Source organism: Centrocercus urophasianus, unplaced genomic scaffold (genome assembly GCF_019232065.1).
Source record: "Centrocercus urophasianus isolate 14NV4802_14NV808 unplaced genomic scaffold, USGS_Curo_1.0 seq_12, whole genome shotgun sequence".
Taxonomy (NCBI): Eukaryota; Metazoa; Chordata; class Aves; order Galliformes; family Phasianidae; genus Centrocercus; species Centrocercus urophasianus.
This window is the reverse complement of record NW_024884364.1, coordinates 451,217-464,707: the sequence shown is the minus strand read 5'-3', so window position 1 is coordinate 464,707 and position 13,491 is coordinate 451,217. Positions and strand designations below refer to the sequence as shown.

The window sequence follows — 13,491 nt, the reverse complement described above, 5'->3', positions numbered from 1 at the left end:
AGCCAGTAACACAAACAGCTGAAGTTATAGTTAAGATGACCTTGCCAACTCAGGGATGGGTGACAGATCTGACCCACCTTCCTAAGACAGGGTGGCCCAAGCACAGACAGTGGCACAATGGGTTGCCTATCTCAGCTGGAGGAGAAGTCTGTCTTCATCACTGTTGAAAGAAGAGCCCCAGAAGATACTAGGCCTGGTGATGTACCACAGTGATGCACCAGAAGAGACAGTGGTTGCTCCATCAGAGAAGAGTCTTCAGGAAGGGAAATATCCCACTCCTGAAGATGTATGGTATACAGATGGGTTTAGCAAGGATAATCCAAGCTCCAAGTATGGAGCAGTAGCATACCATCCCTCCAAACAATCTGGTTTGAACAGGGAAATAATCAGAGTAGCCAATGGGCAGAACTGTGAGGTGTGTGGACGGTTATAACCAAGGAACCTGGTGATGATGTCCTGAATATCTGCACAGATAATTAGGTAGTGTACTGGGGACTCACTCTTTGGATTGCACAGTGGGCCATCCATGAATGGACTATTTATATCTGACAAATATGGGGTAGAGATATGTCGTTAGACATATGGACCATACATGTCTACCATGTTTCTGGTCACCAATCTTCATGGTCACAAGGAAACAGTGAAGCTGACATACAGGCTTGAGTACAATAGTCTGAAAATTCACCCTCTGAGAACATCGCTCGCTGGTTACAACAAAAGATGCAGCATGCAGGACAAAGGACAATGTGGGCAGCTGCTAAAGCATGGGGGGCTGCCCATACAACTGTCTGATTTTGTCAGATATGCTGAGATTACAATGCTTGCTCTAGGGTGAGACAGATTGTTGCCCAAAACAACAGCCCATCTTGCTGGAGGACACAATCCTCTCCAATGGTGGCAGGTTGATTACATTGGGCCCCTTCCTCGGTCTGAGGGAGGTGAGATATGCCCTGACCTGTGCTGACACAGCAAGCAGGCTAATACAGGCCTATCCAGTGCCAAGAGCAAACCAGGCATATACCATCAGGGCTCTCATCAAGTTGATGGCTGCCTAGGAGGCACCTCAAGTCATCGAAAGTGACCAAGGGACTCATTTCACTGGTGCAGTGGTACTATGCTGGGCAGAAGAAAACAACATCGACTGGAGATTCCATCTGCCACATAATCTGACAGGGCCAGGCCTTATTGAATGCTATAACAGCAGTCTTAAGGCTGTCTTGAAGACAGACTCTCAGTCCCTGCAGAGGTGGACAAAGAGGCTCTATGAAACTCTGCAGGACATGAATTTTCATGCCTAAAGATGGCAGACACAGTGCCGTGAAGATATTGCAGATGACACGAGCCTCCCTGCTTAGGATTCAAATTATGTGCATCAATAACCAGGTAAGACCCCAAATTGGCAATGAAAATAATCTTCTTCCTGCCTCTGAAAACTTAGAACCGGGTACCCATAGAACAGAATGGCCTTGAAGGTTGCAAGAAGGACCAAAATGGTGTGGCCTATTTGCTACCCTAAGGGAGACTGGTGGTGGTTGAGGGATTTCTAATCCCCCCAGCAGTGTGTACACGGTTTGCAGACACTGGGTCAACATTCTGGTTTTCATCACTATGGGGACCTTAATCATGTCCCTCTGGCAAATCAGGACTCCCCCTTTGATACCTAATATAGCTATGCAGTCTCGGATATTGGGACAAAGAGGATGGTACATATGGGCAGGACGTTCCACAGCACAAGCGTAAGTGTTGATCCAGGGCAGGAACATGGCCTCTATCTTGCTGTGGAGGGTGGACCTACCCCTTCTTGTATCTCTGCAACATCTGTACTACCCTTCATGAGCTTGAGTCCACAAGATCACCAGGAGTAAAGTGGTATCAGCATATTCCAGTGTCACTGTAAGATCTGCATGACAGCTGGTGATGAACTACATGGGACTGATGGAACACAAGCCAAACCTTCCCTTAGTCCAAGCAACTTTGTGTCTTGCGGAGAACTATCAAGTACTGGCTGATGAAGGAACATCAACATAAACATAAACCAATCATCATCTCATACTTTGTCAATCTACATAATGATGGACAGTTGTACGAGCATTACTTTGCACTGGATTACCATAAAATAAAGGGTTTACCTTTAATCTGATCAATTATTGGTTCATGCTATGGAGGCGTGGAGTGTAGTGGAAATGCTAAGTGACAGCTTGAACCAGTGATTAAGCACCTGGTAGGAAAGCAGGGCCAACCCAGGGGAGTGGGAGCTCAGGTGCATGCAATGATCCACCCCTTCTCAGAACTCATTTAAGGGTTGGCAGAGGAAGTGAGGGTATCTTATCTGAAGATCCCTCTATGTTTGAGGCTTTCTGGAGGTAAGCAGCTTCTTTCTCTTATTTCTGTGTCCACTGCTATTGTGTTTGAGCAAATCCTCACTTGCTGTGGTGTGGGACCTTGCTGCTCTGCTGTGTTCTGGAAATTATTTGGAAAGCATTGTTGTGCTTTCTGTCATGTTACAGTAGTTAATGTATGCAAGTAACAAGACATTTTAATATTTAATATTTTTATTAAGATGGTTAGAAAAAAGAGAGAAACAAAACCACAGAACTAGTGGGATCTTAGACCTTGTTTTTGTAAAACTAAAGCACCAATTTGGTTTGATGGTAGTGGTGGTAATTCTCGGTGCTCAGAGTATTTTTACAAAGTTTTTTCTCATTTTGTTCTTCATTCTTGATAGTAGGATATGTGTATACAGAAGTGTGTACTGCTGGAAGTGATGACATGAATAAGGCATGACTGTGAAGCAAAGGATATTTTTCTTATAACAGTCTGAAGAGCAATAATCAGACTTTTAAATATCTGATCGCAACTCTATACATTCCATTTGAAAAATGTGCTTATGTCAAATGGAGTTGCAAATATACCAAAGAAATGTATTTTTTTTCTGTAATTTGAAACCTATTCTCACATTCCTTTTATCAAAACAAAGTGTGGCTGCATATTTTTTTGCTGTTCACGGGGCTCTATTTAGTTAATGTATCAAAACGCAGGAAGTTATTTATCATAGCTTCAGTTGGCACTGCACTGCATCCTTCTGGTGAGAGCTTAAACAGCGTTAATAGTAGGCTGACGGTTTAGTTTTTCCTGAGCGATGGGTGTGGGTCTGGGGCTTTCCCAGGCGCCCCGTCGGGAAGCCCGTCCACTCCTCCTGACGCTACTGTCGCTTCATGGCAACCTCTGCTCCCGCAGCGCTTCAGCCCCGCAGCCAACAGATATGGCCCCGAGACAGCCCACGGGTCCTTACCGGCACCCACCATCGCTCTAGAGCCCTGCCTGGCTCTTCCCAATCCCGACAAGACTACCTTCTGCGCCAGTCCGGAACCTGAGCTAATCGGAAGAAATTTGTATTCCGTAGAGCGCCCGCACGACTTCATCAGCTGCGAGAGGGGGGTAGGGGGAGCGACGGCACTGCCAAGACCCAAGATGGCGCCGGCTCCTATTGTATTGTTAGAACCGATTCCAAGATGGCCGCCCCCTGCGGAGCGTTTTGCTGCCAGGATCCAAGATGTCTTCCCCCCGCCTTCGGCATGGCCTGATTCCATTAAGGCCTCACCAGCGCCCTCCAGATGGTGTCTGACCTCATCAAAGATGGCTGTTGGAAGTGCCCCGTTTTATTAGGCTCTTATCCTTCAGTCCTCACTGGGGTGCTGGGGTTCGCCTCTGAGATGGCGGCAGCTGAGCTGGAGTACGAGTCTGTCCTTTGCGTGAAGCCTGATGTCAGTGTGTACCGCATCCCGCCGCGAACCTCCAACCGCGGATACAGGTCAGAGGGTGCCGGCGACTGGGGCCGAACTGCGCCTAGCGGGCCGATGCTCGGCGCGGGGCTGTGCGCGGCTCCAAGGGTCGCCCCCTGACTGCCTTTGCCTGATCTGGCCCAGCCCTTATTGTCCGCTCGCTGGGCTGGCGAGAGAAGAGAGGAGGCATTTTTGCCCGGGGTCAGTGATCGCGTCAAGGTGGTGGCGTCTGTGCTGCAGGGTTCAGCTGCAGGCAGTGCCGCTGCCGGTGAGGGAGCAAGGTGGGTGGTCGGGACGGAGCCGGTGCTTAGTGCCCCACTGGAAGCAGGGTGCAGCAGCTGTCGTTACTGTTCGCCTCCTAACCGAGACCGTGTTGCAGCATCAGGCCTATCGGATTTCATAATTGCTTAGATGAGACAGAGGAGGGTGGGAAGCCATAAGCAGGTCTGCAGAGTAAAAAGCCATTTTTATGCATGTGCTTGTGGTCATACCATAACTGCTGTCCTGTGCATCCTTCCCCACCCCCTCCTTTTGTCGTCTCTGCAAACCTGGCACAGCTAATGCAGCATGTGGCTCTGGTGTTCACATAAGTGATCAGCTGGCATGATCCCTTCTGTGTGAATAAGCAGGGACTTGGGAAGCAGGTTTTCATAGGCACTAGTGCCTGCTTAGCTGCTCTCTGGTTGCAAGCAGATCAGAAGTACTTTCTGAGGCCATAACACTTCTAGTTCTGCTGACTTCAGCTACAGATGACATACTAAATTCTTCTGATAGATTTTAATCATCTCGTGCTGCCTGTGCCTTAGCCCAGGAACAATCCTTCGATTCAGGTCCCTCACAGTGAACAGGAACATGCGCAGCTAAATCAGGTTGCCCAGGGCCTGATCCAGCCTTGCCTTGAGAGTCTCCAGGAGCAGAGCATCTACCACATCTCTAGACAGCATGTTCCAGTGCCACACCGTTTTCATTGTGAAAGACTTTTTCCTTATACTCAGCCTAAATCTATCCTCTCTGAGCTTGAAGCCACTTCCCATTGTTCTATCGCCACAGACACTGCTTAAGAGTCTGTCCCATTCTTTTCTGTAGTTCCCCTTTAGATATTGAAAGGCTGCTATCAGGTCACCTCTGAGTCTTGTCCAGGCTGAAGAGCCCCAGCTCTCTCAGCTTGTCCTCACAGGAGAGGTATTCCATCCATTGGATTGTTTTTGTGGCCCTCCTCTGGACAGGCTCCAGCAGGTTTGTCTCTCTTGTACTGAGGACTCCACATCTGGATGCAGTACTCCAGGTGAGGCTTCCCCATTGTGGAGTAGAGGGGACAGGATCACCTTCCTTGACCTGCTGGCCGTGCTTCTTTTGATGCACCCTAAGATACAGCTGGCTTTCTGAGCTACAAGGGCACGTTGCTGGCTCTTGTCCAGCTTGCCATTCACCAGTACCCCCAGGTAATTTTGGCAGTGCTATGCTCAATCCTTTTATTCCCCAGCTTGTATTGGTAGTGAGAGTTGCCTCACTTCAGATGCAAGGTCTTGTACTTAGCTTTGTTGAACCTCACGAGGTTCTCCTGGGTCCACTGCTCAAGCCTATGTGGGTCCTTCTGGATGGGATAATCAAATGTTGAACTTTACCTGTTGGCTCTGGCAGTGTCGGGGAGTAACTCAGAAGTTCACATTTCTTAAAACATATTTGTTAACTCCTGTTGGTTGGCCTGTTTTTGTGTGTATTTTGATGTTTTCTTCCCTTTTCACAGCAGTCTATTTGATGGGCTAATCAGTATGGTTGCATGTATGATGTTTCACTTGATCCATGTAACCTAGAAGCCTCTAGATTCAGAGATACTTGATATTATTTTACAACAATGGGGTAAAATAGTGGATTGGCTTTTCTTTATGCTAGCTCTTCCTAGAAAATACTCATAAATTGTTACTTAGTCCCTTTTGGATTTACTGTTCCAAGTGAGTTTTTGGGCTTCAGTCTTCCTCTTCTGCAAGCTTATAAAGGTAGAGGTGAGCTGACGTTCTTTGGTTGTTGTCTATTTCCCTTTATGTGGAAGAAGGACAGACCAGTTGGAGTGATGTTTGTAGATTAGCAGCAGTAGAGGAGAGCTGAGATCTGGCGTGATGTTTGAAGAGAGAAGACAGCCTCATGTGTTGAAGGTTTGGGAACAGAGACGTTAGCTGAGCTGATTGGGCTGAAGGGTTGAGATATAGTCAATGAACAGCTGCTTTTCTTTTCAGGGCATCTGACTGGAAACTGGACCATCCGGACTGGACAGGGAGACTTCGTGTCACTTCCAAAGGAAAAACTGCATATGTGAAACTAGAGGATAAGGTCTCAGGTAAGGGGAGTAAGGTGGCTTGCTGAAATTATAACTGTGGTTGCTAATTGTGAGCCTGTGCTCCTGAGCCTGCTCATAGCTGTGTGTGACAGTCCTGGACATGCTTTAGAAAAACAGTTGCTTTCCTCAGTACTTAATTCTTTATTTGTAGGGGAGCTTTTTGCCCAGGCTCCCATAGACCAATATCCTGGCATTGCTGTGGAGACTGTGACGGATTCGAGCCGTTATTTTGTGATTCGGATTCAGGATGGGACTGGTGAGTTGAGTATGCCAAGTGCTGGGGTTGAGGACACTCAACCTGATGAAGCTGTGTGTATATGTGGTGGATTGAGATAGTGATGGGAATACTGAAAAGGCTGGGTAGGATGTCTGGAAGGGTGGGAAGGGAAGCTTGCTGAGAGGGATTCTCTGTGTTGCATGTAGTCCAGGGGCTGGGGAGGAGCATTCGGCTTCTGAGAGTATCACATGTTCCTAGCATCCTCTAAGCTAGGAACAGTGAAATTCTGTGAGATGCTGGTTTCAGTGGTAGATCAGTTGCAAAGGGGTAGCACAGAATGGTTTTTGGAGTGAATGAACACAGGCCCATTCACAAGGCACCTCCAGTGACTCCTTCTGTCTCCTTGATAGGACGAAGTGCTTTTATAGGCATTGGTTTCACAGATCGTGGTGATGCCTTTGACTTCAATGTGTCTTTGCAGGATCACTTCAAGTGAGTTGTGCTTTTCTGGAATGCTGTTTTCCCTCTGGCCCCTGGAATGTATTGGGTGGTGGTGCTCATTTGCATAGCAGAGGTTTTCTTGGGAAGGTCATGAAGCCCTGCTCTGTCACGATTAGGAATGCTTGAATGTATTGCCAACTGTCTTGTAAGCTGGGAGTCCTTCAAGGTCCAGTCTGTAAGCCATAGATTCATTTGGTTTGCAAGGGACTTTTATGATCATCTAGCTCCAACCCCCCTGCTGTAGGTAGGGGCACTTCCCACTAGACCAGGTTGTGTAAGGCCCCATCCAACCTGGCCTTGAATGCCTCCAAGGAGGGATCATCCACAACCTCTTGGCAGCCTGTTGCAGTGTCTCACTATACTCACAGGAAGGAATTTCTTCCTAACATCTAATCTGAAACTACCCTTTTCCTCATTCCGTTGCTACGTGCCCTTCTTTCCTACGTGTCCTTTTCAGCTTTCCTGCTGGCTCTGTAGTCTTATTCTTAAATCCTATGACACTACAGACAGTCTCTTGGTTTTGTGGTGTTTTGAGCTTTTTTGTTGTACTACACTGAGAGTAGTGAGGGAGTTGGTTTGAAAAGGCAAGATAGTTATTTGTCAGGTTGTGGAAAAGAATCGTGTTGTTGTGTTGTGGTTTTTTTTTTTTTTCTTTTTAAAAAAACCAAAACTCCGCTCCTATCTGCCACAGTCTCTTATCTTTTCCCTGTCATTTTTTTAGGTGGGTGAAGCAGGAAACTGAGATCTCCAAGGAGACCCTGGAAGCTGACACACGTCCTAAATTGGATTTAGGGTTCAAGGAGGGGCAGACCATCAAACTAAACATTGGGGTAAGGAGCCCAGTTGACCCTACCTCTTTTTCTGGATATTCCAGTGGATAATCTTTCTCACTAGTCCTTTCATTTTTGTACAGAACATGACAACTAAGAAAGGAGGAGCAGCCAAGCCTCGTGTGTCTGGATCAGGGGGCCTAAGTCTGCTGCCACCCCCGCCAGGAGGCAAAATTGCAGTCCCTTCAATCCCTCCTGCTTCTTCCACATCCATTGCCAACCATGTCTCACCACCACCCACGCTGAAATCCAGCAACATGAGCAGTGCAGGTAAATGTTAGCACAGAGCAAACGATCTATCAAACATTAGTAGGTACGTAGAGAAGGTGGAGGGAAGTGGCATTCAAGCTCACAGTAACATCAACAGAGCAGTTTAAAAAGAACTATGTAACATGATGTACCCTGAGATCTTTTCTGTCTTTGACCTGAGATCTCTGTGTTTGTTTAATAATGCTAGCCCATTAAATAGCACTGTAGCTGTTCTCCTTGCAAAAGGAGAAAACAAATGATGTGGCCAAAATGACCTGGGCAGATAGATATGGTATTTAATTAGTTGGATTCTTCTAAACTTATATGTGCTTGAGGGACGCTGGCAGAGCTGTGCGGAATGTTCAGAAAAGAAGTGCTGAGTTGCTTGCTTTTCTTAGGGACGTACAGATAGCCCATGATTGTTGAAAGGTGTAGGTATAAAGCACTTCTGGAGAGGCTTTAAATAAGAAAGGAGCTAGCTTTTAGTATGAAGACCAGAAGGTGCAAAACATAGTGAGATTGGGCTGTAACAAAGAGGTTTCTGAGTCTTTTGGATGCTGAATTAAATGCATGACCACAGGATGAATGCTAATGATATAGCACTGTTCCTGAATTCACAGACATACTGACCTGAGTGATAAGAAGAAACCACAAGCTTCTGAATAGGGCTGGGCTGCAGCTTGTGATTTATGCTGATAGCAACTGTTAAGGTTGCTGTGCTTGTGCTGAGACCTTAGATTTCCTTGGAGGGGATAATATGTTGTAAAGCTGCCAGTTGATGTGCTAGATAGAGACCTAATGATTCTTGAAGAGAAAATAACTCTATAGCAGGAACTGCAGCCTCAGTGCATGCTTGACAAAAAGGGCTACTGTTAAAGCAGACTAGGCCCTTAAAAATTGTCACTTTCTTCTTCTGAAGAGCTGGAGTCCATTCAAAGATTGTGCCACTGCATCCAGTAGTTTGTATAACATGACAGTTTAAATACCTGCACATCATTTTTGTTTTTTCTACTACCTTGACAGATTTCAGATTTTTTTTCCTCTTCTTCTGTCTTAGATATTCTGTTAGACTTAGATGCTCCTGCATGTGCATCCAAGACACCAACATCAACTACCACAGATGTCTGGGGTGACTTCAACACTGCATCCAGGTAAACTGTGATGAAGGGGACTGCACACAGGAAGGGTGACATTCTAATATGTGCTGAAGGAGCAGTGAGTTAACAGGCATTGTTAGGGGTACACCTTTGACTGTCCTTTCTTTCTTTCAGTGGTGTTCCTAATCAGGCTCCTCAGCAGTCCAACTGGGTCCAGTTCTGAATGGTTAAAGCAGTGGAATGGAATAAACTGATGACCAAGAGTCTAGAGGCACAAATAGTCACAGGGGGCACAAACCTCTCCAATCTGCAATCAAGAACAAGTTGGACAATTTTTTTTTTTTTAAAGCCAGATCTTTACTTCAGTCAAAACTTAATATTTTTGATTCCCACAGTGAAACCCACTGAACCTGAAGAGAATATCCTGACTCCTCACAAGGTGAGCAAAAGGAAGAGAGCCTGATCTCTTCTACTCACTCGGCTGTTGCATGGTACATCCTAGCTCTACTCTATTTTTGCACATAAGAAAAGCAAGAATCCTGAAGTGAGTTCATACAGGAGGAGTTTGGGTAGATGTCTCTGGGTTCTTCGTCCTTTAAATTTTTTGGCTGCAGACTGCTTTCTACATTCGCTTTCAATAGCAACTTGAGTTGCTGTGGCTTGGCCTTCAGAGCTGAAAGCTGCAATTTTAAATGGAAGCTGTAAGCTATCATGTTTCTCCTGAGTCATAACACAAAATGCCATTTGATTAATCCTGTCTGTGGTGAGGAGTGAATCTTACTGTGCATGTAGTGCACTTCCTTTCTTTGGTGCATTTCTTGATAGTACTGGATGTTCCTGTGCTCCTATGGGAGGAATTGTGCAAGCCCTCGAGTAGACTTGCTGCCCCTGATTTAGCTGCAGCTGGTCACCCCATCGTGAGGCTCCTTGCTTAGCTTGCAGAGTCTCTGGAGGAATTTCTCACTTCTTCCTTTTTCCCTCATCCAAACTCATTGTCAGTGAGCTGTTTAAATGGAAATAGCTTTGGGGGAGAAAAAGCCTGGTTTTGTAATTAGGTAGTTACTTGCACTAGATGTCAATTTAGTTATCCCGCTGCTTAGCATTTCATGTTCCTGTGACACTCTGCTGAGCCCTTACCTTTATTTGTCAAGCAATACTTATTACAATGAGAAGTTAACAAGTATTGCATATTCAGGCCACAGTAAGGACCATAGTGGGATGGGGTTAATTTCTGGTGAAGGGACAGTCACATATGCTTTCAGCTCGTATCATTTGGGCAAGACATGTATGGTAGGCCTCATCTTGAACTGTGACAGCCAAGTTATCCCTTCTGGGTTCCTTGGTGATTTTCTTCAAAGAAAAGTTTCTGAAGGCCCTTTGTACACTATTTCATCTTCAGCAACTATGGATGTGATCTGGGGTGTAAGTCTGCTGATAAATTTGGGAAAGCCTGCTGGCAGGTTGAAAATCTCCCAAGCCCCTCCATGCTGTTGAGCCAAAACACTAGCCAGGATGATGGTCACAATGACTAGAACACTAGCGCTTTGGTAATTCACTAGAAGGCTTCTTCCCATTTTCAACAACAAACCAGCTCAGTGTCAACAGTTCCGTAATTAGGATACACAACTAAATAGTGCCCTTTGGAATTAAGATTGCCTGGTGAGGATGTTAAAAGAGAGAGTAGTTAGTTGTATGTACCTTGCATTTGCAAAGCTCTGAGGTCTGTTTTATCCTTTTTACTACGTTGAGGGCATTCTGGGGACTATGTTTCGCTTGGAAGTAAAACTATTTTTGAAAATAGCTCTGCACTTCTTGTGGTAATGGGGGCAAGACTGCTCTTAGATGTATTTTAAGCACTGATTCAGTCCTGATGACCTGACTTTCTTGGTGTCCCCCCGTTTCTCCCTTCCTTCCACCCCCCCCAGTCATTCCTGCAGTCTTATTATACTTAAGCTCCTTGCCTGCTCAGAATCTGTGGGTGGCTGTAATATGCTAGCTAAGCCATGGACTCCACTGGTTGGCTTTTCTTCCCCCCCTCTCTCACAGCATTGGCAGGTCCTGTCATTTCAACGACGTATAAGTTCTCCAAATCAAGGACTTCACAGCACCAGTTAAAACTAATTAGGAGCCTCTTCCATGTTGTCTTAGTATTCTGGAGATAATATATGATGTATTTGAAAAATAAAAAGGCAAAAATTAAAGATACGTATATTAAGCATAAAATGTATTGGTGAAATCGTTATTAAATAAGTAACCTTGGGGAAAAGAGTATCGTGAGTCTAAGTTGTCAGATTGTTGTTTTGGAAGCACTGTAGAGTGAAGATCTTTGTCTCAAACAAGATCCCACTTGTTCTTCTGCAAACACATTACTACCTACAAACTGGGCAAAAGCAGCTCTAGAAACAAACTGAGTTCAGCCTCTGGGCAAGGAAGTATGAGTGTGGAAGAAGGATGTAATCATGACCTATGGCTGTTCAAAGTGGTGATGGGGGGAGGGAGGGAAGTAATGTGGAAAACAGACTTGACTAAAGGGATATTTGTTTCTAGGTAAGAATGTGGATAAAACTAGCAAATGAGAGAACTTCTGATAGCCTTGCCAACTAATATTTCAGCCATTAGAGGTTTTACATCCTGCAGGTGTTTGTCAGAATTAATTTCTGTGGTGCTTGTGAATGGGAAGCAGTCTTTGCTGACTGCAGAGATGAGCTGAGTGGGCCCTTTGTCAGGAGAAGGCGAAGACATAATGCTGTAAAAGGAAAGCAAGCTGGGAGCTTAGTCAGCAGTGTACGCAGGGACAGTGTCTTCTCCAAAAAAGGAAAGTCCTGTGGAACCTAAACACAAAGGTAGAACAGGTGAGGATGAGGATTCAGATCAACAGGGTATATTGCCAGGCATAGTTGTGGCTGTACTGTAGATCAGATAGGGATCAAGGGTGAGAGCCTTAGGCTTGGATATAGCTATAGCTTGTGGGCAAAGGGTGTTTGGTAACTGTTGATGTTCATGGCCTGAACCACTGATTGAGCACCTAGGGAAAGGACCCAGTCAGCTGTGGGAGCACGGGTGAGAACAGTTCACCTGTGTAATTGGAAGGGATGGAGCCTGGCTCCACCTCTCTTAGACTTCATTTAAGGGCTGACTGCCACTGTGGAAGGATATCTGGTTGGAGATCCCTCCCTTGTGGAGACTTTCCTCTGAGCCTAGATCTTCAGAGACAGGTGAGCACCTCTTCTTTCTCTTTATAATACCATCCCTGTTCTTGCAGCTGTAGCTGATATTGCCTCCTTAATGGACACATTCAGTAGGGAGATAAAAACCTATCACTGTGTCCTAGATTTGACAAGTGCATTTTTCAGTATTCTAGTTGCTGAAGAATTGCAAGGCCAGTTTGCATTCATGTGGGGAGGTGGGCGGTGGATCTTTCAGGTCCTGCCACAAGGGTATGTACATTCACCAACATATTGCCATAACCTAGTGGCACGTGACCTGGCAAATTAGGAAAAACCTAATAATGTTAACTTGCACCATTATATTGGTGATCTGTTGACATCTGATTCACTGGAGGCGGTAGGACAGGTGGTAGATTCATTAACTACCATCTGCAAGAAAGAAGATGGGCTACGAATCCTCAGAAGAGTGCAAGGTCTGAGCCTGAGGTGGTTTGGTCAGGAAAGGCCGAAGTCCTACCTGGTGCTGTAATAAATAAGGTTCAGGCATTCCTAGTCTCTGCAACATCAAAGCAGCTGCAGGAGTACTGAAGTATATTGCAATATTGGTGTTCCTTTATACCGTATTTGGTGCAGCTGCTAAGATAATTATAAAAATTCATTAAAAAACAAAAGGGGCAACTGTGAGACTTGGGGAGAACAGAACATAAGGCTTTCTAACAGGCAAAACTGGCTGTTAAACAAGCCCAGGCATTGGGTGTATTTAACTCTACCCTCCCAGCTGAATTGAATGTTCATGTCACTCAGGATGGGTTTGGCAGGGGCCTGTGGCAAGGCCAGGGTTCTGTTTGCACCCTCATTGGGTTCTGGTCTCAGATCTGACCCACCTTCCTAAGAGAGGGGTGGCCCAAGCACAGTGGTGGCATGAGGGATAGCCAGAGGAGTAGTCTGTCTCCATCACCAGTGAAAGAAGAGCTTCAAAAGATCTTAGGCCCAGTGATGTCTTGCAGTGATGTGCTGAAAGAAACATTGGTTGCTCCACCAGAGAAGAGTTTCATTCAGGAGGGGAAATATCCCATTCTTGAAGATGCTTGGTACATTAATTGATCCAGCAAGGGCAATCTGAGCAAATGGAGAGCAGTATCATACCGTCCCTTAACTGAAACAATCTGCTTCTAAGAGGGGGATGGTCAGAGTAGCCAATGGGCAGAACTGTGAGGTGTATGGATGGTCATAACCAAGGAACCTGGTGATGGTATCCTGAACATCTGAGCAGATATAACTGTTGAGTCATGGCCTGAACCACTGATTGAGCA

The 13,491-nt window shown here is 45.7% G+C and overlaps 1 protein-coding gene across 1 annotated transcript; it reads left to right on the top strand.

The window, feature by feature from the left end:
• Positions 1-3,514: 3,514 nt before the first annotated feature.
• On the top strand, positions 3,515-11,234 carry NECAP1 (NECAP endocytosis associated 1). The gene is made up of 8 exons (XM_042810755.1): positions 3,515-3,811; positions 6,017-6,117; positions 6,269-6,373; positions 6,745-6,826; positions 7,557-7,665; positions 7,749-7,935; positions 8,972-9,065; positions 9,186-11,234. The coding sequence occupies exons 1-8, from the start codon at positions 3,615-3,617 to the stop codon at positions 9,232-9,234; spliced, it is 924 nt and encodes a 307-aa protein (XP_042666689.1). The 5' UTR covers positions 3,515-3,614; the 3' UTR covers positions 9,235-11,234.
• The last annotated feature ends 2,257 nt before the right edge of the window (positions 11,235-13,491 follow it).

Bases quoted from the DNA above. Each gene is read 5' to 3' on its own strand.
- NECAP1 (XM_042810755.1), top strand. From the start codon at position 3,615: ATGGTGTCTGACCTCATCAAAGATGGCTGTTGGAAGTGCCCCGTTTTA. The intron at 6,374-6,744 runs GTGAGTTGAGTA...TCTCCTTGATAG, and splicing joins TCGGATTCAGGATGGGACTG to GACGAAGTGCTTTTATAGGC. The intron at 6,827-7,556 runs GTGAGTTGTGCT...TCATTTTTTTAG, and splicing joins TCTTTGCAGGATCACTTCAA to GTGGGTGAAGCAGGAAACTG.